Source organism: Astyanax mexicanus, chromosome 24 (assembly GCF_023375975.1).
Source record: "Astyanax mexicanus isolate ESR-SI-001 chromosome 24, AstMex3_surface, whole genome shotgun sequence".
NCBI lineage: Eukaryota > Metazoa > Chordata > Actinopteri > Characiformes > Acestrorhamphidae > Astyanax > Astyanax mexicanus.
The window spans coordinates 28048035-28074167 of NC_064431.1; the positions used below are offsets into that span (position 1 = coordinate 28048035).

The 26133-nt window shown below is 37.7% G+C and overlaps 2 protein-coding genes across 3 annotated transcripts; one reads left to right on the plus strand and one right to left on the minus strand.

Moving 5' to 3' along the window:
* Positions 1–238: 238 nt before the first annotated feature.
* Positions 239–15315, plus strand: rab7a (RAB7a, member RAS oncogene family). Of its 2 annotated transcripts, none has more exons than XM_007256424.4 (6): positions 239–580; positions 10364–10426; positions 11170–11296; positions 12447–12665; positions 14067–14195; positions 15079–15315. In XM_007256424.4, exons 2-6 carry the CDS (start codon positions 10374–10376, stop codon positions 15172–15174), a joined length of 624 nt encoding a protein of 207 aa, XP_007256486.1. In that variant the 5' UTR covers positions 239–580; positions 10364–10373; the 3' UTR covers positions 15175–15315. The 2 variants fall into 2 exon arrangements, with proteins under 2 accessions (XP_007256486.1, XP_015463130.1); XM_015607644.3 differs by lacking the exon at positions 239–580 and adding an exon at positions 9564–9693.
* A 4980-nt stretch (positions 15316–20295) lies between these two features.
* Positions 20296–26006, minus strand: hmces (5-hydroxymethylcytosine binding, ES cell specific). Its single transcript, XM_007256425.4, has 7 exons — positions 25832–26006; positions 23869–24065; positions 23624–23767; positions 22806–23006; positions 21521–21675; positions 21132–21324; positions 20296–20544 (listed from the first exon to the last, which is right to left on the minus strand). The coding sequence occupies exons 2-7, from the start codon at positions 24055–24057 to the stop codon at positions 20350–20352; spliced, it is 1077 nt and encodes a 358-aa protein (XP_007256487.2). The 5' UTR covers positions 24058–24065; positions 25832–26006; the 3' UTR covers positions 20296–20349.
* Between the last annotated feature and the right edge of the window lie 127 nt (positions 26007–26133).

Consider the following 26133-nt stretch of genomic DNA (forward strand, 5'->3'; position numbering starts at 1 on the left):
GTAAGCCATTATCATCGACAATAAAATAAATAAACGCTTAAAATAGATCACTCTGTGTGTAAAACATCTATATAATATTTAAGTTTCACATTTTCAACTGAATTACTGTAATAAAGTAAACTGTAGTGATATTCCTTTTTTTTTGAGATGCACTAGTATAATATTAAAGGGATTTCTGTGGGTGTAAGAGAACAGGTGGGACGGGGGGCTCGGTTAGAGCGGGGTGATGTGAGCGGTGACGCGCTGAGATCACTCTCAGGCTTGTTGTTTTGGAGGAAGTGAGCGGCTCGCGGATCCCGAGCAGAGAAGAAAGAAAGAGAAAGGAGAAAAAAACCCGGGCGGTTTTAACGGTGTAAAACGGCGTTGAAGGACGGCGTTAGTGTCGCTGTTTAAGAGTAGCCAGACAGAGCTGGAGCAGAGCGCGGGCCGGCGGCTGTCAGCGCAGCAGAAACACGGACAGACAGAAGAAACAATAGTGTGTCTGACGACTGGCTGTGGGCGAGGAGGAGCTGCTGCTGCTAGCCGTTAGCTTCCAGACCAGCTAACGAGACCCGAGCCGCTGTTCTGAGAGTCTGAGGAGGTGAGCCGCTGCTGATTTTATTATTTTTGCTTTTTTAATTGTAATAAATGACAGTGTTGAGGTGAAGTGTTAGAATAGGGGACAATTAAGGATTACAGACACTTTAGAGAAGCCTGAATTATGTTATAGGGGCTGCTGTTGTGTTGAAAACAGTCTCTACTGCAAGCTAATAGCTAGCAAACTAGGTTAGCTTAGCTAAGTTAGCTAACTAGCGGCTAGAACTGCGGCTAGCACCATAGCGTATAGCCTTGGTCCTGACGTATCCACGTATCAGCCGGCCGCCATATTGGAGGAGTCAACCATTCGCGCCCCAGTGCATTTATTAGTACTGAGGAAGGTGTTTAATACACATATAATAATCACAACTAGGGCTGCAATTAATGACTAGTCTGATTATTATTATTATTTTCTATTAGTCGATTAGTCAATTATTATTTCTGCCATGTCCTTCATCTCTAAAACAATAGAGACAGCTCAACACAAGATTTTAAAGCAATTTAATTTAATGACTATGTTGTTTTAACGTGGAAAGTAACTCACTGACATTAACTGATTAGATATGTAATCTGTTGTGTTTGGGCACTTTTGGAGAGACAGACTAAGTTGAGTGAAATGTGTAGTCGACAAATTTAAATAATCAACATAGTTAATATAATCGACTAATTTTTGCAGCCCTAATCACTAGGGGTGGGCAATATTATATTGTATACAATATATCGTGACACAAAAATATCATGATATTAAAAATCCTTATCGTGATACTAGGGCTGTTCTGTTTTAAAAGTAGTCTATTATTTACTTTGAAGCTTTAGGTTTATTTATTGTATAATTGTTTTAGTTTGCAGTTTATATGCATGCACTAAATATTCTGCAATATTATTTGCTGCATTATATTATTTAATGCTATGTTCTTTATTTTGCCACATTATGATTATACTGTTATACTATTATACTATCCTGAAATGAATGAATTATTTTAGTTTTCCTATAACGCCAAGTATATCGTTATCGCAAAAATATCCTGAAATATTGTGTTTTTATTTTAGAGCTATATCGCCCACCCTACTAATCACAACTCTAATGTTACCCATTTTTATTATATATAGTTAAAATATACACAAACCAAACCGTGTGAAAATCGGGTAAAAATGGTAGAGTTCATTGTGATCAGTGATCGTTATACTTGTATTTAAGACCTTCCACAATGCAAATAAATGCCCATGTTGACACCTCCAATATGGCGTCCGGCGGCTGATACACCAGTTCCAGTAGACGGCGTCAGTTCTATGTATACATGTCTATGGCTAGCACTAGCTGACTATGCTAAGCTAAGCTAACTAGCCTAGCTAACCTACGGTGGTAAACTGAGCTGAGTAGAGAAAGAAGCCTTGGCAGGGTTTTATGGCTTGTATGTGTCATGTGACACCACAACAGGGTTTTATCAGTGTGTTTTAAAGTGTTTTTTAATATTTATTTTCTGTATGTTCTGGGGATTTTATGCAGTATCTAACCCTGTAGCAAATAACAAGGTAGGTTAAAACATTTAGCTACAGATAACAAACATCTCCAAACTGGCTAATCTAAGGTATAATGCAAACGCTGCTGTGTCAAAGTCCGACCTTAGCTCGCTATAGTTAGCAAATAAATTGGTGACAACTGAGACAGCGACGGATATAAACACGCTTATGATAGAATATAGATAGATATATAGATACATTATTAAATAAATACTATATAACATCAATTGTTAAGCTAAATGTATTGGTTATGGGTGAGCTAGCGTTAGCTATCTTAGCTAAGCTAAACGGCCCACAGGATAGTGTTGCTCTCTGGCTAGCTTAGTTAACTCCGTATATTTAGCTATTTACTGTGCACTGAAGCTTTTAATTGTAATTTTATTAATATTAACTATGTTTCTTGGCAATGTGGTGACATTTCACAGTTTTATTACATGCAGCTCTCTTTAAACCTCTTCTATAAAGCTAGCTGATGTTAGCTAACCCAGCTGTAAAATCCATATTCATGGTTGGCTAACAGCTTTTTTACAGGGTGTTTTTTATATACATACAGTTGAATTAAATTAGATTTAAAGATCATTTTAAAGGGGGTAATCTGCTGTTTTATTGTACATTTAGTCCTTGTCACAAAAACTGTAAAGCACAACTTTCAGAGTCACATTATGTAAAATGACAAAACAGCAAAAATCTGAGATAAAATACATATTATCTTATGACAGGTTTAGCTTATTTCCAGATCATTGCTTTTTCTATTGCTGTCCTCCAGTGTCAGGCCAGTTTGATAGCAATATGCATCAAAACAGCACTGTGTGAGGATTTATAAAAGAATATACATATTTACAGCAGTATAGCTCTTGAAATTATTAACTTATTGCTTGTACTTGCAGAGCAAACTACACATACTATAATATTAAACTGTTTTTTTTACACTCTATAAAATGTAACAAAATGGACAGTTGTGTCAGTGTTATTTAGGTAATGATTATATCCACTATGTGCTTATTGTTTATACAAATAGGAAAATGGTTTAAAATGCAATAAAATATTGTTATTTTGACCAGCTCTACTTATGGTATATGAGGACTTGACATAATAGATGACACCCTGTGCCAAGTAAATACAGTAATTCGTTCAGTATTTGCACAATAGATGTTCAAGCGATGTGCCATATGAGACTAGTTGAAGCATAACTTAGAAGCAAAAAGAGTGATTCTAGCTGGAGGACTCTTAGCCACAGTGGCAGAAAGGGCTTTGCAGTTTGCACCATGTGATCCGACTTTCCCTAGTGTCATGGGTTCCAGATTAGACGTGCACGTTCTCCATAGCAGTGAATGGAAGGCACTGCGTTGGAAGAGTGAGAGTATAAGTGAATGGGCATGGTTGTAACCCCTGCAGCAATATGCACCAGGATAGATGTTTTTTGTCTGTTTTCTACAACTATACAGTACAGTAGGTTTATGTTAGCACATAGTCACTTATTGTCATAATGGTTAGCTCTTAGCTTGTCATTGTTGTTTTATATGGCAATATTACTCTGAAATGCACCACATATTGATTATCTCTTGTAACCCAGCTTATAGCATATACAATGCATTGTTTGCTAGAAGATTAGCATTACCGTAGCAGTAGGCGCTTATAAAATTGCATACCTCTGTAAAAAAAACAGCATGTTCTCTGACTTGCTTATTAACGTCTTGGTAGAATGCACCCTGTGGCCGAATTTTTCATTTTTGTAATTCCCTGATCCTGGTGCTAATCCAGCTGAAGTATTGTCAGCACTTTTCATGCACTACTGGAGTCTATCCAGGAAATTCCCTTTGTTTCAGTGGAGGATGCTTGGACTGGGTGATAGGGCTTTGTAGCTTTACATGTAGGCTGATAAGATTGCTGATTCTGAGGTCGGTATTTGACTGGAATTTCCATATTTTATGTGTTAAAATATATAAATACTTTGAAATTCTTTTTTGAAAGCCAGAAAAGTATGAGTCTTGCTCAACATTGATGTAAAAATGCTTTGCACTGTTATGGTAATGCAATTCATAATCATTACGCCCCTCCACTCACCACGTGTTGAGTAGAGGGATATCAGTAGAGCAGTTTAGGAAGTCAGAGCTGTAGTTCTGACAGTTCAGAGATGCTGGATGGACCGTCTAACTTGGGCTACAGTTGTTACTCTGTTTTTTTGTTTTGTTTTGTTGTTTAGAAAAATATAATAGCTAAATTTAACACACTGATTCTTAAGAGTGTACACACAGACATCTTTCTGTGCACTGTATTCTGGTGGTTTTCATTACATATAGTAGGACGTGTCTGCTTTAAGGTCACAGTGTTTCTGCTACATATATTACAAAATTTGTTTTGTTTTGTTGTTTAGAAAAATATAATAGCTAAATTTAACACACTGATTCTTAAGAGTGTACACACAGACATCTTTCTGTGCACTGTATTCTGGTGGTTTTCATTACATATAGTAGGACGTGTCTGCTTTAAGGTCACAGTGTTTCTGCTACATATATTACAAAATTACAGCTGTCACTACTTCAGTATTTTTTGAATATTGTGAAATCACAAACACAATGATTAAACTCTGCATGTTGATATATGCAAGTCCTTCCTGATTCTTCAGCTTGTTACCAGAAGCCATACAGCATTTTGATAGTACAGCTTTAAGTTAAAGCCCTTTTTATACCACAGAAAGCCACAGTAGATTTAGATAAGATGACTAGATAGTAGATAACATTTTACTTGAAATTTACCACAGAGAAAGGCAGACCGTTTTTTGGTAAACGACCAAATCAAACAAATGCCAAGGCTAATTTACCTCAGTTGCATTACTATCCTAGTCCTGTACAGCTAGCTATTCATGTTACATGCTTAGTGGACAACATTGGTGAAGGTGTGCCAGTGCAGTGGATGTATCTCGCTGCACACTTGCACACTAGAGTGGCTCTTGAAAAACTGGAGCTTGAAACAACAGCAGGACTAATCTTTCACATTCCAAATTCATTGTTTTCTTGTTTGCCTCTATGTGTGACTGGAATCTTTGGATTGCTTTTGTTAGAGTCAAAACATTTTTCTGGTAAAGCGGAACGCAGTCTTGCGTTCTTCCTTTCTGTATGCGTGCAGTTCTTCATGCTCCCGCTTAGCACTGATAAGCTTTCAGTCGATAGGCATTTAAATGCCATTGCTCCAACGGTGTGAGCGTTTTGTCCACATTAGCTATAATCCATACAGGTATGGATTGTGATTTACTTCCTCTCTCACTGTTAGTTACTCATCTGTTATACATACTGCATTTTATAGCTAGAGAGAAGCATGCTGTAATAAGGTGAAATTTTAAGTATAACAGTTTATTTTTTCATAATATAATTCATATTGGGATTCTTTGACATTACGAAAACTTCTGAATCCTACTATTATGTGAATAGTTCTTTCAGACGATTTACAGAAATCTATAAAAAAAAATAAGAGGAACATCATGGTGAAATTGGTCTTATTTTTAATCAAGAATTGTTTTTATATTTGCCGTGATTCTAACTTTAGGCTGTCAAATAAGCTGTGTTGTGGGGCTGTGTTTCAGGTTTGGGGGTCTTTTGTTTTTCAAGTGGGTAACAGCAGCAATGCGGTTGTTGATGCTAATTTCAGGATTGAGTGCAGCGAGGCTCGGGGAGCATTTTTGGAGAATCTGCATATTATTATTTATTTATTTTTATGGGAAATGTAGGTCAGTCAAACCTAGAGAGTGGTGAGAGGAGATGTTAGACGAATTCTAGGCTGTCGCAGATCTTTCCTTTTACAAATTTCATTATTCTTATTACAAAAATGTGGTGTAAATATGAAAAAAAAGAGTTTCACTTTCACATGTATGTCTCTCTCTTCTCATTTTTTATTTTATTTTTTTATAATTTCATATAAATATATAGGCATATCTCCTTCAAATAATTTCAACCTACCCTGTATTTGCTGCATCTGAAAAAATACGGGTCATGGGTTGCGTGTATGTGAATTGCGCATAAAGTACTACCTTGAGGGGCAGCTTTTGAACATCCACATCTGTATAAGTTGTGAGGTGATATCTTGTGAGTGATGTTGAACACTGGCCAGCATGTTGACAGATGGATGGGGCATTTCATTTCTGAAACTGTGTGACTATTTAACATTCCTTGTTTCACTGTGTCGTATGCATACCAGGAATATGCTTTAGAACTTATAACCAAAATGTTTTGGTGAACTTTTAAATCTGGTTAGTGTATTTACACCTGCCCAAACAAACCACATCAAGAATAGAAAAAAAAAACATTTAACCAAAAAAAGTGTACACAATTGAAAACTGTCAGCTATATACTATTATCATATATATAACACAAGTAGGTATGCAGGTAGGTATGCAGCATGTGCATTAGTCTAAACATGCTGCATGTCTAGACAAAGCTAAAAATGCTAAACTAGTTTTGTGAATAACAGCAGCTCTAGTCCTGTGCATGTAGAGCGGGCAAGTTAGAATTTCATCTATACTCAAGTCCTGGTGGTTATTATTTACCCAACGGCTGTTTCCCAGAACTCACCTCGTTTTGAGTCTCTGTGGATCCGACATCTGCATTCAGCCTGGAGCTGTTTCTTTTTGTTGTGCTTACAGTTCATCTGAACTGGATTGGCTCAGTCTGCCTGCTGGTACCATTCCTCTGCTCAGATGTTTTGTTGAACGTAAAGCTCCATCCCTTGCAGTTTAACATGCATTCAGCTTCATTTCCTGGAAACCCTTGGGCAGTCAGAGCAAGACGTTCTTTATTATAAGAAAATAACTTGTTTTCAGTTCATTTCAAGCCACTGTGATGACAGATATGAAGCGAAAGTGCACATAAGTTTAGAAATCAGAGTGATTTATTTGCATGTACCAACAAAGCAGGCCTACTGTAAAATATATATATTTGGGTAGGCATCAATAACAAGATAGTGAGTTTGATAACTTGGCTCACTTTTGGATTCTTGAGCAAGGCCCTTAAAGCTCACTTCTTCTTACTGGTCACCATAGTGAAGACTGCCCACTGCTCCGGGCACATGTGCTTGCTGTCTCAGTGTCTGACTGTCTCACTAATTGTGTGTGTACACTTCACAGATGGGTTAAAGGCAGATACAAAATTCTGTCTGGGCTTTCAGCACAACTATGATCACTGTAGTTGTCTTGTTTAAATATACAGTTACAGTAGATACAGGAATCACCATACTGCCAGACAATTATAACACAGCACCCGTTATTTTTCTTCTTCTATTGTTTAATGGGTAATAATAACCTGCTTCAACTTCCTGTAATTGATTGGAAAGTCCAATGCAGCTGCAAAAATACATTGCAAAAACACATAACAGTGGTTCAGTTTATCTGAAATGGGGCCATTATTGTCCTTTTGCTCCAGACTGTGGTTTGTGGCAACTTTCACACCTGCTATTTTGGTTTGGTCAGAAAAAAACATTGTAAATGTCAAAAATGCTCGTATATTTTGTATTTTTATTTTTATAAACAAGATTTCAGTGGCATGAAGTTCCTTAGTGTAACATTTTTAAATTATGTACCAGATTGTACATATCTTAGTTTTTGATTTGCCTTTATTTGTATCTAAAATGTCCTTGCATTTCAGTTAGGAAGTGCAGATAGGACTTCCTTCCTTTGCTAATGCATTCATATACTTTGTAGTTAGCAGCCTGGGTTCATTCTTTTTCATGCTGGCATGCTGTAAAAGTCTTCCAGGAATGGGATCAGGCCCTGTTGCGCAATATGTTTTGCAGTTTAGTGCAATATGTTTGTGTCACTGAGCTGATGGCATTCCCTGTATGAGTTGCGTGTTGTGCCTGAGAGTCTGATATGTCTGCAGCTTGGAGCATTTCTCTCCACTGCCAAAGGCACTGTGTCCTCTTTCATTTTCTGTTTAGATTGTTGTCATTGCTGAACTTGCTGTGCCCTGTGAGGTTGTGTCCATGGCTGTATTTACTCACACGGGTGTTTTTTTAGGAGTGACATAGACTGTTGACCTGACACTAGAGGAGACAGGAGAGCATGAAATTTTAAGTGTTGACAGACTTAAAATCTCTTTTTAGATGTGCTTTTAGCGATTTTAACTCTTGTGACATGTATTTTGTTAAATTTCAGCTGCTTGTAAATGAACTGCTTGACAATATATAAACCTGTCTGTTACAGAAATTTAGTACTGCTGAAACTGGCTTCATATTTGTATGGTAAAGAGAGGTTCTTTACAAAAACAAATATTTTTGCAAGATCCTTAAAATAACTCAATCCATTTCTTTTGTGTACATAGATCTGTCAAAACATTTCAAATTGACCAGAAAAAAAGGACACTGTTTACCTGGTCACTCCATGTAACTGTGTGGGATTTTCTTGTTGTATGGCAATTATTACTAGGGATGGGACAATATAGTGACAATATAGTGTATCATATTGTTTCACCATTATTGTATCTTACTGATATGTCATAATTTCTGTAAGATGTAAGATATGTCAACATCTGATCGTCAAATGTGTTTACACTAATATAGGGCTGGGCGATATGAAAAAAAAAAAACTTATCACAATATAGTTTTCCATATTTACCGGTCTATCGCCCGGCTTATCATAGTTATCGAGGAAAACATATATCGCCATATATATCAATACCGTTTTGTCGCCCAGCACTACATTGATACGATCTTTTTCACTTAAACAGACATAATCCTGATATTCAGGTTGCATGATGTGACCAGTTAATCACATTATTTCTATTGTATTTTATTAATATGGGATAATTCTCCACAATACTTCACGGCATCTCTGTTACTAAAGACAAAAAAATACTCCTAAATAAGCAAATATCAGGAATTGTGGATTATTGGTGTCAGTTTCACAGAATTCAAGAGCCAATATTCTTCACTACAGGTTTACCCTGTTTATTTGATTATAGCGCCACCATGTGGAGTAATAAAGCAGTAAATTTAAGTCGAAGTCGGAAGCTTTTTAGAGTCTTAGGGAGTTTAGATCGCCGATCTGTCAATAACAATCTAGATTTTTGATACCATGCATCGATAAGGAATATCAATATATTTTCCTACCTTTTCTTAGAATAGAACTATAGAAATGGAGAAAAATAACTATTAAAGCATTGTCTTTTAGAACCCATAAAGAACCACTGAAGAGCTACTTTCATTAAAATGCACTTGATATATGCTTCACATGCTGCATTTTAGCAGGAGAGCATTGATGTTCGAGAATATGATTGACAGGCCTTTTTCCTACTGCCTTTGTTTGAATAGGAAGTAGGTCTGTATGGTTGACAGGGAAAGTGAGTGAGTAAGAGAGCATGCACACACACTCCTCGTGACTTTTGGAGAGAGTAATGGAGAAAGAGAGCGAACACATGACTGGTTTGAGATTTAGAGCAGGAGCATGAGTGCTTCCTACACAATGGGTTTTTATTGATAGTGCAGGGTCATAGTAGTAACAGCAGCATTGGTGGTAGTAGTAGTTTAACTACAGGGAGTTTTATACTGAAATGCACATTAAAGCTTAGGTAACTCTTTCCGGATGCTCCACGTTTGCTAACAAAGAATATGGTAAGCTTGTGTATTGCATACATTTGTGCATGTTTGTGTGTCTGTAGTTTTGGGTGTGGCCTTGTCGTGTTTAATGTTAAATCTTTGCCTCTAGTGATTTAAATTTCAAGCGCTAAATGTTGCTTTCTAGGCGAGCAAGCTTCATGTGGTTCCCATTGAAGCTACAGTGTAAAATGGTATTTTTATTTATCTAAGGTGTTTAAGTGGTGGTCTCCACCTGGTTGTGCAAAGGTAACAGTTTCTTCATCTCATTAACCAAGGCTTAATGAAATGAAGTCCAGTTCAGACCACGCCCACTGGTTCCTGTTGTGAGCTTAGACAAGCTGTATATATTGAAGTATTGATGCGTTTAGTTGCTGTGTTAACTCTAGCTTACTTTCAATTTCATGACACAGTAGTTACAGACAAAAGATTTGAGAAATCTGTACTTTTATTGATGCTTTGGTGTCTAAGGTATTACATTTTTTTAGCATTTCTGTAAGGATTTGATTGCATTCAGTGAAAACAAAAAAAGCATCTCATCAGTCTTTTTAAAGTAATATATTGTCTTGTATTGTCGTTTCTTTTCATGTGATTCAAAATCCTGTTTCGCAATGTGAAATGTTTCCCCCTTTGTGACCGGTGACATAATGGTCTTGTGCTCACACTGTGATCTTTCCTTTTTCTGTAGCTGTGACACAATGACATCGAGGAAGAAAGTTCTACTGAAGGTCATCATCCTTGGAGACTCAGGGTGGGTATCTAACGTATTTACATGACCCTGCGGTAACTCAGGTTTATTAACCCAGATTCTATGGACCCTAAATAACATTGCATTGACTAATAAATTGGTCAAATCATTAGTGATGTAATGCTGTATATGAAAGCTTTATGTTGATCCAAAATGGGAAATTAATGGGAACTTCATAGATTTTTTATTTTTTTTTTTATTTTATTTAGGGTAATATGAAGAGATTTTTTTCCTCCCACTTCTGAAGGATTTCTATTTAGATACTTAATACTTGAATCATCTCTCTGTACACACACTATTGATTGGCTCAACATAAATGATGTAACAGACTTGGAGTGTTGAACAGAGTGCTGTCAGATTATGCTGAGTCTAATATTAAGGTACACGTAAAAAAATATATAGTTCTGTCTTTTTCATTCACTTACTCTCATATTTATTTTTTCATGGTACAAACCTTAAATGCTTAAAATGAAACAAATTTTAATTTGTTGTGATTGACGTAGAAGTAAAAATGAAACTGATTCCCTAGTTAAATCAGACTCTAACATACAGCCCTCGTTGTCTGCTATATTCTTGTTCATATTTTTGTCCTAGCACTCGATTGTGAGTACTTTCACATGTATTTCTATTTTTTAAAAAGCTCAGTTTGGCATCTGTTGTTGTTTGAAGACGCTCTGCTGAGCTTTCAGTTCCTCTTTACCGTGTGGTTTGTGTTTGAAACGCTGTGTGCCTGCATGTCTCCGCAGAGTGGGGAAGACTTCGCTGATGAACCAGTATGTGAACAAAAAGTTTAGCAATCAGTACAAAGCCACAATAGGAGCCGATTTCCTGACGAAAGAGGTGATGGTGGACGACCGACTCGTCACAATGCAGGTATGGAACTGACTTTCATCATGTCTGTTCACACAAAAACTACCTGCCAGTCTTTTTCAAACTAACAAAATACCACCCAAAATAATTTTAGAGTTTATTTAGAACAAATTCAGCCATATGAATCTGACTGTATGCAAAAGTTCTGCCCTCCCTGCCCACTTTGCTCGGATAAGCTGCACCCAGGTGCCTTTTAACCCTAGAACACTAACGTTAAAATTAGTAACATCACCACTAATGTTGGGTTTACACTGTAGGACAAGGTTTAGAACCCTTGTTTATTTTTACAACACACATCATCACATAAAATACAAAAGGTACCATGAATGACCCTATAAAAAAAGCTGAAAAATTATTGGAAAATCAGGTAATCCTTAACAGGTAATGTTCTAATAAAAATAAATAACACTGCTGGCAACTTGGTCTTTGGTCCACCCATTCCTGGGACATGTGATCACATGATTTAAACACCCAAACACTAACATCAGGTAAATTACACCCATAAAATATGTTACTCTCTATCACTAACGTCAGATGAAAATCACCCGAACGCATGCTTCTTAAAAAAACACAGATGAATCAACCATAACATTAATGACATCAATGACATCAATCTCCCTAAAGCTACAAACCCAAAGTCCTATTCAACTCAAACAGCAGCAACACAATAAAAATAACATGAAAAAATTGGGTGGGTGAAAATTACCCAGCGATAGAGTTCTAGGGTTAAAGGAGAAATGTGGTGTGAAATGGGCTTTGGGGTGTAGTGAAACTTTTGTCTAACAGCCCATTTTCATTCACCCCCAGAATTCTGAAATAGGATAGCACTTTTTAGGGATGTCCTGATCACGTTTTTTGCTCTTGAGTCATTTGATATTGAGTATCTGGCGATACCAAGTTCTGATAAGTTACTTTGGCAATGCAGTAAAAAAAGAAAAGAAGAAGAAAGAAAGAACACATCCAAGTCATTACCTAGGGTTTTTTTTATTATTAAGTTTTAATTATTATTGAAAAAATGGTTTATCATTTCTTAAAATGGTTTAGGGAATAATTACTCTAAGTGTCTTTTAGATCGAAAAATCAACATGATAACTGTTCAGATTTTAAGTAAACCATGTATTGAATTAACCCTGTGTCTGTATTTCTGCTGCAGATTTGGGACACAGCAGGTCAAGAGCGTTTCCAGTCTTTGGGCGTGGCATTCTACCGTGGTGCAGATTGTTGCGTGCTAGTCTTTGACGTCACAGCACCCAACACATTTAAGACACTGGACAGCTGGAGGGACGAGTTCTTGATCCAGGCCAGCCCGCGTGACCCTGAGAACTTCCCCTTCGTTGTGCTCGGCAACAAAATCGACCTAGAGAATCGGCAGGTGGGTGATATTCAAATTATGCAGTTTCAGCCCCATTAGGTTTGGGTTTGTATGTATGGGTTTGTATTAGTGCTGGGCACTATACTGGTTCACACGGTATATTGGAAGGGAAATTAGAATGCTTTTTTTCACATACCACGATACCATTAGAGGCACTGCGGAGCGCTGTCAAGAACGGCACCACCAAAGAAGCAGACACAGCTCGCTAACTAACGCTAGCCAGTTAGCATAACAAACTAACACACTGTAGAAATGGCAACTAGTGGAGTTTCAGACTGTCCTGCATGAAGAAAGATGGGAACAGAACTCCTGGAGCTGCTGCTGCTGCTGCTCCTTGCAATATGAGTAACTATAGCCCTTTTAAATATATTAATACTGTAGATTAAAGGATAATTTTAACGAACACTGAACTGAATGTATTTGTTAACTGGAGAAAGAAGGGAATTGTGATAAACTGATAAACAGCTGTTTAAATACTTAAATAAGCCTCTAATGGCCTCAATAATAAGATATTGTAAATTGATAATAAAATTGTGTCATTTGAGAAATATCACTATTGATTACTTACATTTTGAGTATTTTAGGTCCATTTATAGTGTTTATGGAAAAAAATTGTTGGTGTATTTTTTTAAGGTCTATTGTTTACATTCTTCAGCTATTTTTGTGTTAATAAAGTCCTTTCATATATTCCTTCATATATTGTGTAATTTTGTGGAACAAAGTAAACCCTGTAGTAATCTAAGTCCCTTAGTTTAAAGCCTTAGTTTTTGTTTTATATGTACTCCTTACAGTACAGTAAGTCAAAACCTATATTTAAACTCAGTCATGCAAAAAAATAAAATAAAATAATAATAATATACCATGAAAACATCAGAATCCTTCAAAATACTGTTATATACATTTTTGGTCATATTGCCCAGCACTAGTTTGTATCTCTTGAAAATGAGTTTTTGTGACATGCAAAAAAAAATGCATATGAAATTTAAATGCATTTACATTCCACATATCACATGGGACAGGAACAAGCAAGTTAAATTATTGCACTGGCCTGCAGGATATGCATGTGGGGCCATTGTATTGAGTGTGAATGTGTTCTATTTGCACAGACAATGCTAGCTAGATGTTTCAGGTCAATATGATCCTTTAATCTGGAGCTCAAAGGCTAATTTAGCTGACTATTAATCAAAGCCACTGAGTGTAAACAGGAACTTCATACTCCAAACATGTCACGGACTACATTTGGGGAAAGAGGAAATTTTATTTCCCCCACCAGACTCTTGTTTTAAATAGACTTCTAGTTTATAATTTTACATTAAGTGGAAAATAATGTTGTTGCCCTTCTAAATGAGCTACTGATGTCGATACTAAAGTTTCTTCTTACACCTCCTCTGTGTTTCTCAGGTAACCACCAAGAGGGCACAAGCCTGGTGCCAGAGCAAGAACAACATCCCGTACTTTGAGACCAGCGCCAAGGAGGCCATCAACGTAGAACAAGCTTTCCAGACTATTGCACGCAATGCACTGAAACAGGTAAGCAGTGTAAGCACTGAACTGAACCACAGTGGTACATTTGTAGAAAGTGAAACTGGTTCGTTTCAAAATGACAGAAGGTCACAGACCTAGATTTGAACCTGCGCTCAGACTAAAGGAAGTTCCTAAAAATAAAACCTCTTTTGAAGTTATTTAGTATAGTCCACAAAGTGTTGCAGTTTTAATTACAGTAGGTTTCTCTCCTGAAATCTGTTCATTTGGATGAGTAAAGCTCTTCAGTTTATTTACAGTAAGCTAAGATGGCTAGCATTAGCATTGGTTAGAAGGTAATGCTAATACTGCACCGGGGTTAAAAGAAGGCTGCAAGCCAATAAAACTCACCTCTGAATGGCCAAATGGCTAGCACGTTTAGTGGGTAATGTTAATGCTGCTCCAGCAGTGCTAGCCAGGGTTAGCAGCAGACTACAGGCCGATAATACTCACCTCTGAACGGCCAAATGGCTAGCACAGTTAGTGTGTAATGCTAATGCTGCTCCAGCAGTGCTAGCTGGGGTTAAACGCAGGCTACAGACCAATAATACTCACCTCTAAACGGCCGAATGGCTAGCGCTTAGCAGGTAATGCTAATACTGCTGGAGAACTAAACAGAAACTCCTGAATAACGCTGTTCCTTAGCAAAGTGGCTTTACTGCTCCTTTATACCTGACTGGTAAAATTCATACATAAGGTTCACTGTATTATAAGTTGCACTGACGATTTTTGGGAAAATTAAAGATTGTATGGGCACCTTATAGTGTGAAAAATAAATGTAAAGGCATGACGGACCATTTTGGTTTCTTGTTCAAAGAATGTAAAGGAATGGATCCACACCATCCATGTTTTCTACAGTCATTGCTATCATTGATTGGTTTTGGTTCCTCAGGAAACTGAAGTGGAGTTGTACAACGAGTTTCCAGAACCCATCAAGCTGGACAGAAACGATAGAGCCAAGCCATCAGCAGAGACCTGCAGCTGCTGAAGACCTCCAGGGGCGCTGCTGACCACCCTCTATCCTCTTTATCTCTCTCTCTCTCTCTCTCTCTCTCTCTCTTTTTCTCTTTCTCTGGCCTTGTTTCATCTCTACCACCCTGATTTTCTTCCCTACCCCTCTCAGTCCCTCTTTATGTAAATTTCTGGTCTTTCTATCGCTCTTTCTCTCTCTCTCTCTCTCTCTCTCTCTCTCTCTGTTTCGTTCTTTCTATCTCTCTTTCTCTCTCTCTGTTCCCCAATGTAATCACTGGCCTTCATAGAGCAAGCAGGCTTCCTCTCCTAGAATATACCCTATACAAAACAAATTGCACTCACAACCATAGACACATGTGAACATGCACCAAACTGAACTGCACACACTCACTCTCTCTTTCTCTCTCACACACACACAAACAAACACACACTCACACACATCAGTGCTCAAAGAGGCTCTATACCTGAAGCCCAAAGAATTCTAATAATACAAAAAAAAAAACAAAAAAAAAAACTTTGGTACATGTGTTTCCAGGCCCTCGATATTAGCTCTTTTAACCTTTAATCTTCTCACAGAGTCCTAACACCTTTCACAGGATCCTCCAGTATCCTTTCAGCTCACACAAACCCCCCCCCCCCCACACACACACACACACTGACACACACACACTTCTCTCGAATATGCGCGCACACGCACACACACATACACTGTTAATTCTGAACCTCTCACAGCACTTGAAATGGTTTCTGAGACTTTTTATATGAACCCACCACCTCCTTCTCTTCCTCCTCCTCCTCCTCTTCCAGCACCATGTAACTGGAATCTGTACGATCAATGGGGCTGTGTAATATATCTGTGTATTAAAAGCTCTGTGTTGGTATCAAAACTGTCTGCTCTTTCTCAAAGAGGTCCGATGGGTGGCTTTACGTTCAGCGGACGCCAACCAAGCATGCTGTTTATGAGCTTTATTAGCTTTTCATTGATGTGAAACCTTCGCTTCAGGAAAGAACTTCGCTCAGTTCGCAGTTGTGCTTACTGATTTAGGCCCACCTGGTGAGGGTGCTGATCTGGAGTCAGGTAGAGATTAAATCTTTATTATCGTACTGTAGTCTCTTGGGTGTGAAAGGTGACTGACCTGAGATCAGTGTTTTTACTCTTTAGTCTTTAACCTTCGTTTGTTTGACACTGAAGCACAATTGGTGCTGCTTCTGCTTTCAACACTCAACACTGCCCCCTAGTGTTTGACTAAGTCAGTCTCAAGCAACACCCTATTCGGACAACAGCCTAATCCAGGGGTGGGCAGTTTTGGTCCTTGAGGGCAAGATTCCTGGACAGTTTTGTGCTTTTCCTGCTGATTCAACTCTTCAGTTAATTGTCAGGTTTACTAGATCTGCTTTGGTTGTGTTCAGACTGCAGATAAATTGGATTTGTTGAGACTGTCCACACTGTTATTTGCAAGTGATCAGATCGGATTTGCCTATCTGGACATCACAAACATCTGTGTTCTTTTGGTGCTCTTCTTCAACCCTCGCATTTCGAGCTCTCTGGATTTGATGAGTTTTTGTTTGTTGTGCTGTGAGTTAGGGCTGAACAATATTGGGAAAATTTTACATTGCAAATGTTCTTTTTTTCGACAATATATATTGCGATATTGAACAATGCAGGGCCCATGACGTCACCAGACCCGCCCCCACCCATGCGCTGTCTCAATTCCAGACAAATCAAGAGCTGAGTCAGCATCAAGCTCTTAAAACCCGGGGAACACAGCAAAATTAAAAGATTAAAAGCGTGAATTCAGCTGTAACTGGAAATATCTGCACCGCAAAACTGTGTTGGACCGAGGTGCACAGCTTTCAACACATGCTTTTACAAGCACGTGCCCAACCATGTGAATGATGGAGACCATGTGATTACCTCATGTTTACTCCTGCTACTCCCTTAAACACTTCTTAGGCAGCAGGAGCCTGTCACTCACACAGACACAGAGACAGCGCTGTGTATCTACTTTTTGTGTCAAGAATCTAAACACAATCTAAACATTGCAACATGACGTTTTTTATTTAATTGCCTTAAGTGACCTCGCATGCCCTGCTTAAATGAATCATAAACGATATATCGTGCAGCCCTACTGTGCTTACAGATGCTTACAAAACACATTTAAATTCGATTCATGTTCCAGCGCATCCAGACTGAGATACATTTGTACAAATAGGATTATAATTGCATTTAAATCCAACCTTCAAGTGTGGTTTCTTGTTGTCCAGGCTATAAAAAAATCAATCTGGATACAATCGAGAAATGCCTGATTTGATTCAGGTCGACAGTCTGAACACAGCCTTAGAGCAGATAAATCAGCAAATTGTTCTGGACTCTTGCCCTCATTGCCCACCCCTACTCAAGTCACTCACTCACATATATAGCCTATATTTATAAAATTAACAATAAGCTTTAACCAAGCAAATAGGCAATCAACAATATGCTCAATATGCAGTCAGGGGTCGGGTGGGTGTGGTGTGTTCTAATATCCTTGAGTAGACTATAGTGGCTATAGTGTACTGAGTTCTGACTCAGTAGTGTTTCTTTTTTTTTTGTTTGCTCTCCTCCTTTCAAATTGTCGACCCACTTTGTCAGAACTTTTAATTTGTAATTTCTGCAGATTATCCGATTAGTGACGCAAGCTGACTTTGTGCCTGTTTGTTTTCCCATTTCTTGCTCCCTCCTTGCCAGCGGCTCAGGATAGGAAAGAAAAGCTTGTTTTCACTCGGATATTTTACTGTTTGTTTATGCAATATTATTAGTATTATTATGATTTATTATTATTATTATTATTACTAGTATTGTTTTCATTAACTGACCCAAGTAAATACACACAAATATACAAACACACACACATACATACATACGAAACTAGGCAACAATGGTGGGAGGACAGAAGCATTCATCTTGACAATTAATGAAACATTTATTACAGCACAGCGTATACATCGTTTGAAAATAAATGTATTTCAAAGTAATACTGAAAATAATAAAAAAAATTGTTGAATAAGTCTGGTTTTGTACATTTGCTTTTTTTTTTTTTAAAGAAATACACTTGTGAGAAAATTCCACTTTTAAGGCAAGGAACATCAAGAACATGGCAACAAATAAATAGTGCAGTTTTGCATTAACAGGCTTGGTTAATAAAACCAATATTAACAGTTTGGATTCAGAAGATTTATTTAAGCAATAAACTGCATACAGAAATCAATCATACAAAATAAATGCCTTTAAAGTCCTGTGTTTTGGCCTAGTGTTTATAGAAAAATGCTATTTTTGGTCACAGAAAAAGCAAATATTTGCTAAACAAAATATCCAGACATGTGGACGTAGCCCTTGCACATAAAAAAATGTCAGCCTATATATTCCAGTAACCAGCTGTGCAGTTAGTTAACCAACTCAACTAGTTCACTGGTGCACTAGAAAAGTCCTCTTGTATTATTTTACATCTGTGGTCAGATTTATATGTGGAAGGCTACGCCACAAAAAGATGCAAGTGTAAACACACCCAAAACACAGTTAAAACAGAAACTGAAGTGGTTTAATCCACATGTTAAAGCAGTGCAAATGTATGTTTTTATATAACCCGTATTTACACTAAGAGATCAGGTGTAAACAAGGTCTTAGCTAAAAGCTAGACCTTTAAAAATTAAACTACTTTAGCAAAAGTTCAAGGTTCTATCTTCTCCTTTTAAAACTGTAAGACCATTTTGAAAGTACAATTTAATTAAGCCAATAGGTCAAGGTTCTGTGCCTATTAATAAGTCATGTGGTTGGTGTAGCGCAGTGGATTACACCACTTCCTGTGAGTGAGCTACCACATCATGTGGTAGCAACAATATCTCCATCTCTTTCGACAACTCACTGGTCACTCCATCGGCAGAAGCACGAAGCCTTGGTGTAGTAATGGATGACCAGTTATCATTCTCGAGCCATATTGCAAATCTGACTCGGTGCTGCAGATTTCTCCTGTACAACATCCGAAGAATTCGACCGTTTCTGTCTCAGGAAGCCACTCAGGTGCTTGTGCAGTCTCTTGTCATCTCAAGACTAGACTACTGCAACTCTCTACTGGCTGGTCTTCCACTGAGAGCCACCAAACCACTACAATTAATTCAGAATGCTGCAGCACGACTCGTCTTCAATCTTCCGAAGTTCAGTCATGTGACTCCTTTGCTGCGTTCCCTCCACTGGCTTCCTGTTGCCGCCCGCATCCGATTCAAAACCCTGACGCTGGCCTACAAGGCAAAAAACGGACCAGCTCCTTCATACTTGATGGCGATGGTCAAAGCCAGATCTGCACCAAGAGCTCTTAGAGCTTCCAGTACGGCTCGGCTCGAACCTCCATCACTCAAAACACACAGAAAACAGACATCCAGACTCTTCTCTGTGCTGGCACCAAGGTGGTGGAATGAACTTCCACTGGATGTCAGAACAGCAGAGTCACTCGCCGTCTTCAAACGTCGACTGAAGACATCTTTTTAAAGAGTTCCTAAACTAAAAAAAAAAAAAAAAAAAAGAGGTTCCTAGGGTTCTAAACATGATTAAGCTCTATGTATCTCTTGATCCTAGTCTACAAACTAGCTTTGGATAACTTAAGTAACTTTGAAGCACTGTTGTAAGTCGCTCTGGATAAGGGCGTCTGCTAAATACAGAAAATGTAAATGTAAATGTAAATGTGGGATACTTGGGTTCAGTTCCAGGTCTGGGTGACTGAATGCTGCGCTACACCAATAAGAGTCCTTGGGCTAGACTCCTAACACTACATTGGCCCATCTCCCTAATAGAAATAACCTTGTAAGTAAGTCATTTTAGATAAAAAATGTCAGCTAAATGCCATAAATAGTAAATAAAAAAAACAGCCAATAACCATTGTAGAATCTTCCTTTTAAGATTGAAATATGTTTATGGGTACGATGGGTATTACAACCAAAAGAACCTTAGCATAAGGTCAAGGTCCTTAACTCATTAAAGAGTGTTCCTAGAACCATTCAAGAACCATTTAGGAACATAAGTCTAACAGGGTTATCTGTGAACAGCTGTTAAAATTCTATATAGAACTCCTGTATACCAATACCAAGCCAGTTTAAGTGCTACAAGTATGGCTTATTTTTATTTTTTATTAAAATCCAACAGAAATAGAAAATACAAGCTTTAAGATCTTGGCCTCTTGCTGGAACTGTTCCCCAGCAGCCACTGCTGTAGCGGCCCAATAGGCTTCTGCTTCTGTGATGGAGATTTTCCTTCAGGTCCTTTAGTTTCGGAATTCTCCGGTTCTTTCCTTTTAACGGGTGAGCCTGTTTTCAGCCAGCTCATCATCATCTTACTGCTGGCTGATGTCTGTGGAGCCTAAATAAAGGAGAAGTTTTATAAAACACACATTTCTGGTATTTGCTTATTTATTTAGGAGTATTTTATCCTCTTCAGTAACAGATGCTGTGAAGTATTGAAGAGAATTGTCTTGTAATATTTTTAGTATCACAGTATTATGATATAATCGTTATTACAGGCAATGTATTGTGATAATATTGTATTGTGAGATGGCCTGTAAATCTCAACCCTAATTCTAAATATGGTATAACCCAGGGCAGGGGTGTTTATTCCTGGTTCTGGAGATCACCGAGAGAGAGGCTCAGTAGCCGACGGCAAGCTGCATGACCAGGATTCGAACTGGCAATCTCACGATCATCACAATGAGTCAAAAGCTGCTTTAGCCAGCCCTCCTTCTCCTTATGTAGTGGTTCAGGTTACATTTGTTTAAAAACTCACTACATGCACCATGCCTAATGCAATGCACGATCTAGAGTGTTATTAAAATCCACCATCTTGATCAGATTTTTTTTTAATGATAACAGTTACACTGGGGTTCATTCACCCATTGGGTTCATGACTGGTGTCAATATTTTATCTGATTCTTTACATAAAAGGCAGAATACCTTCTTGACAGTGGGATCTACAGGCTGCAGGCACTCTGGTGAATTGTTTCGGGAGTTGTTCACTAATGAGGAGACGGGATGGAAGGTCACGCAGGATTTAGACTGAAGCATTTTAAGAGCTTCCAGAGATTTCACCTCACCGAAATCCAACCATCGCCTCACTTCTTCCTCTCCGTCAAGAATGGCAGGCATTCTGGAACACATACACACACAAAAAAAAAAAAATAATACAGTGTATATTTAGTGTGCTGTTTATTAATTACTGTGAACAGTCTATGTCTATGTTTAAATCATCACACCATCACATATGTTCTGTCTTTAAATGATACAGCAATGGCATTATGTGCATGTGTGTTCTTCATATAATGTGAATGATTGACTGTCATCACCTGTCATGGATGGTTTGTAGGTTTGGTGAGGCGTTCACTGTGATCACAGTGTAAGTGTACAGAGCTTCTCCTCCACCAGGTGGAGCCCAGCAGTCGAACAGCCCTGCTATGGTGAGCAGCCGCCACCCTGTCCACTCGCTGTCCTCTTCGTCCTCCTGTAAAACGAGATAAAGCAGAGGTCCAAAATGAAAAGCAAATGAAATTTGATCCTATTTAAAAAATATGTATAATATACTCAGTACTACAGTACTGCTTCTGAAAGTGACAATTCTTCATGAGGAAAAATAATTTTGTCATAAACATTAAATATATATATATATATATATATTTACAGTGGCTTGCAAAAGTATTCATACCCCTTGAACTTTTTGCACATTTTGTCACATTACAACCACAACCACAAACACATACATACACATACATACACATACATACACATATATACACATATATACACATATATACACATATATACACACACATATATATATATATATATATATCTTTTATTGGAATCAAATGTGAAAGACCAACACAAAGTGTTTTACAAATAAATAAATAAAAAAACTCAGAAATGCAGTGTGCAAAAGTCCCAGGCCCAGTCAAAGTCCAGACCTAAACCCAATCGAGAACTTGTGGCAAGATCTGTAAACTGCTGTTCACAAACGCTCTCCATCTAATCTAACTGAGCTTGAGCTGTTTTGCAAAGAAAATTGGTGCAAAAAATTAGACTTAAAGACAGCTGTAATTGCAGCAAAAGGTGGTTCCATAAAGTATTGACTCAGGGGGGCTGAATACTTTTGCACACCACACTTTTCAGGTTTTTTTTTTTTTTGTAAAAAATGTTTTGAATCATGCATAATTTTCTTTCCACTTCAAAATTGTATAACAATTTGTGTTTGTCTTTCACATTAAATTCCAATGAAATACATTTATGTTTGTGGTTGTAATGTGACAAAATATGGAAAAAAAAAGGGGTATAAATACTTTTGCAAGACACTGTACATGTGATTACAACTGTCAAAGATGCTACTTATTAAACAATAGCACAAGAAAATTTAGGTCTGAGTTAAGTATTTGTTTAGTATCTTAGCTTGCATTATCTAGTATTCTAGAAAAAAGTATAATCAATATAATTACAATAGATTACAGGGGATTCAACAGATTTAGAATAGATCAATGCATTCTTACAACTCACACTAGTAAGGGTTGTGAGGGTTCTTTCCTAACCAGCATGCAAATAAATAGGTCTCTATAGCCACACTCCAGCCTCCAGGCTCATTACCTTTGTCTCTGCTTTGCCCTCAGTCTGTTCATTTACTGTCTTCCCATCAGCCCCCTCTTCCTCATCCCTCTGACTGGGCCCTGGTGCTTCCTGGCTCTGGGGGAAATAGATGAAGAAAGGCTGTTTGTCCTTCTCCTGCCTCCTCCACTCGTAGAAGCCGTCAGCTAGAATGACACACCGCTGGCCTTTTAGCAGAGGGTCCTGGGACACAATGACAATGGCACAAGTGACTAACAAATTAAGCATGCACTCATTTGCTGGGCCAAAGTATAGAGAACAGAACATCTGTTTTTAAAAAAAGACAGTTTTAAGCATTTTAGGCAAATATGACAAATGATCAAATCATGATCATTTTAGCTGTGAAGCAATGACTGTGTTACACCTCTTTGTGATTAATAATGTATCTGCATTAAGCCTCCAAGAGAATTTACATAATTTGATGTAAATTACAGCAGGTCAAAATGTTATAATATCTGCATATTGTGGATACTAAATGCATAAATACTGTATGTATGCAGCAGACCTCTGCTGACAAACCTCCTTTTATTTTGACGTACTGACTAGCACAAAGTGCTGCTTAGAGGTCTTTTATTTTGACATACTTTGTCAAAAATTAGATTAATATAATTCATATGTTTTAACAAAGTAGCTTAACCTTGTTTTAGCCTTGTTTTCTCTCATCTCTATTAAATAAATATGCAATGTCACCGAAAATAGGCAGACAATATTAACTAAAATGTTTTTTGTAACAATATTATAGTGTCATTTTCTGCCAACTCACTCAGCCCTACATCCCTCAGATCTGACCCCGTATGTACCTTATAAGACTTCTTCTCCAGCAGGCCCTCACTGCGACAGTTGGAAGTGCTGTACTGCATCTTGCTGGGGTCATTCTCTCTAAACCACGCAGGCACAAGACCCCACCGCATCGTCGCCAGGACACATTCATCTACCGGAGCTTCCTGTCAAGAAGATGCAATAAAAATTTATATGAAAGTTTTTCATCCTAAATACTATTTACCATCATGTTCCACACCAATATCTACCCTTATTGCCAAGTCACCTTATTGAAGTGTCTTTTGGACAGCAGGACTGGACTGGAGGACTGAGGACTCTTGTTGTAGGACGGCCGGTATTTGTCTTCATCGCCGTCCTTCCACTGCGGCCGCCGGCGCTGACCAGTTCTGTCTCTGTAACTGGAGGCTTTCTGTATCTCATCTGGAGCAAGAGTGCAAGCTGTTCTCCCACACATGATTCACCCTTAATCAGAGTAAACACATATTTTTATTAATATATAAAAGCTTCTGAATTTAGATTTTATACTGCTTCTATAAGTAGTGACACCTGGTGGACTCGAGGTAGTTTTGCTGTAGTTGAAAAAAAAAAAAAGCAACCAACAAGTAGGGGTGGGCGATATGGCCCTAAAATAATATCAGGATATTTCATGGTATTTTCACGATATCGATACTTTTGGCGATATGACAAAACACTGAATTAGAAAAATGATTTAGAATTTTATTATTGCATGCAATATGATATGGCTAACTGAGATATCTAAAAAAAAATAATTTTATCAGATTTGTAACAGAAGTCAATGATCCAGAATGTCATGATACTAATAATGCACTTTAAATATCTCCATATATCCAGGATAGAAGTAAAATAAAGGATACTGCACAGATATAATCTGTCTCTAGAAGATATATAATGGGAAATGAGAACAGTGTGAATTTTTCTTTTCCTAAAAACAGCAAAAAAGTAGTACCCTGATGTGATTATTAGAAGTGGGTGATATGGCACGATACTTCAGGGTATAATATCGTTCACGATATTCGAAATTTATGGCGATATTATCATGTATGATACGATATGGCACACCCCTACCAACAAGTGCCCTAACGGCTGCCCTTTTTGTGGTGCCCTCTAATGTGCCGCCTGTCTGAATAGAGGAAGAGAGGAAATCCTTGTCTAAGTGTCTTTCAGCGGAGGATACAACAGAGTATCCTACCTAGGATGACTTTTAGAGATTTTGAAGTAATAGTATTTCTACTTAATTATAATTAATTTATTTATGTATTTAATTTTTTAATGCATTGCATAGAAATAATATAGCTTTTAAAATCCCCAAATGTACTTGACAGTAGAACATTGTAATTACTTCTTATGAGAAAATAAAAAAGATAAATAAAATAAAAAATAACTTACAGCGTGCTATATATCACACTTCTATTTTGCAAACACTTTTGGCAAACTTTCTGAAATGTAGTAATTTTCCTGCAATGAGCAGAAGTTTAAACATCCACAATTAACACAATTAAAATGATGGCTGCTTGCAGCAGCTGTGATTGGCTGAGCAGTATTAGGGTGAGCTAAAAGTGAGCGTTGTGATTGGCTCAGATCGTGAGTAGTCAACGTCTTATTACCCAGCTATCCCATTTGCCCAATTACTACTGCTCCTCCAACCTATCCAACCCCCTGAAGAAGGTGTAGAAATGGAGAAGATGAGCAATTGAAAGGAAGGAGAGGAGGAAAAGGAAAAGTTTCTGGACAGCGAGACTTTTATTTTGAAATTCTCGCTAAAATCAGTGCTAGTCTTGTCTGGCCAGCTAGCACTTACTTTAGATTATTAGCTAGCTTTGTCTGAACCAGTACACAGTCAATATGCAGAAAGGTAACACAGCGCATAGTATATAGCTATCTATAAACATTTTATAACAAACATAAGTCATAGTTAACCTAGTTAACTAAGTTAAATAAAGCCGTGGTTGTTTCACTTCACTCAGCTTCATTATAACTGTATGGCTAGCAAGATACTCTTGGTTAAATTGCAGAAAAAATACTAAAATGCTGAATATAAGTTAACCTAGTTAGCTAAGCTAAGCCCAAAAGACGTCAATAATAAAGTGTTAGCGTATTTAGCTAGCTAACTATTTAGTTAAGCTCTCTAGGTTAGCTTAGCTTAGCTAGCTAATGCAGTAACTTAATTAGTTGTAACGTTATTCTCTGTAAGTCAGTTAGCAACTTACCTGATTTTTTTTGGTAAAGGTTTCTTCTTAAATAGCGTTAATATGTTATAAAAGCTAATAAATACACTAAAAGCAGAGGCCAGACATTAAACAGCTGATAGGCTTCAGTAGTCTCGGGGTTTTTCCTCAGCGTCCTCCAGCTGTATCTTAAATAATGGCGCTTCTACACCAGATAGGGGCGTGTTTCATTCCGCAGTGTTACTCCCTACACCCTGCGCCCTATACCCTTCATATTTAACATTTGAAAGACTATACAGCTCTGGAAAAAATAAGAGACCACTTAAAATGAGGAGTTTCTTTGA

Bases quoted from the DNA above. Each gene is read 5' to 3' on its own strand.
- hmces (XM_007256425.4), bottom strand. From the start codon at position 24,057: ATGTGTGGGAGAACAGCTTGCACTCTTGCTCCAGATGAGATACAGAAA. The intron at 23,007-23,623 runs GTACATACGGGG...ATTGTGTCCCAG, and splicing joins TGGAGAAGAAGTCTTATAAG to GACCCTCTGCTAAAAGGCCA. The intron at 21,325-21,520 runs GTGATGACAGTC...TATGTGTTCCAG, and splicing joins CTACAAACCATCCATGACAG to AATGCCTGCCATTCTTGACG.
- rab7a (XM_007256424.4), top strand. From the start codon at position 10,374: ATGACATCGAGGAAGAAAGTTCTACTGAAGGTCATCATCCTTGGAGAC. The intron at 11,297-12,446 runs GTATGGAACTGA...TTTCTGCTGCAG, and splicing joins ACCGACTCGTCACAATGCAG to ATTTGGGACACAGCAGGTCA. The intron at 14,196-15,078 runs GTAAGCAGTGTA...TTGGTTCCTCAG, and splicing joins CACGCAATGCACTGAAACAG to GAAACTGAAGTGGAGTTGTA.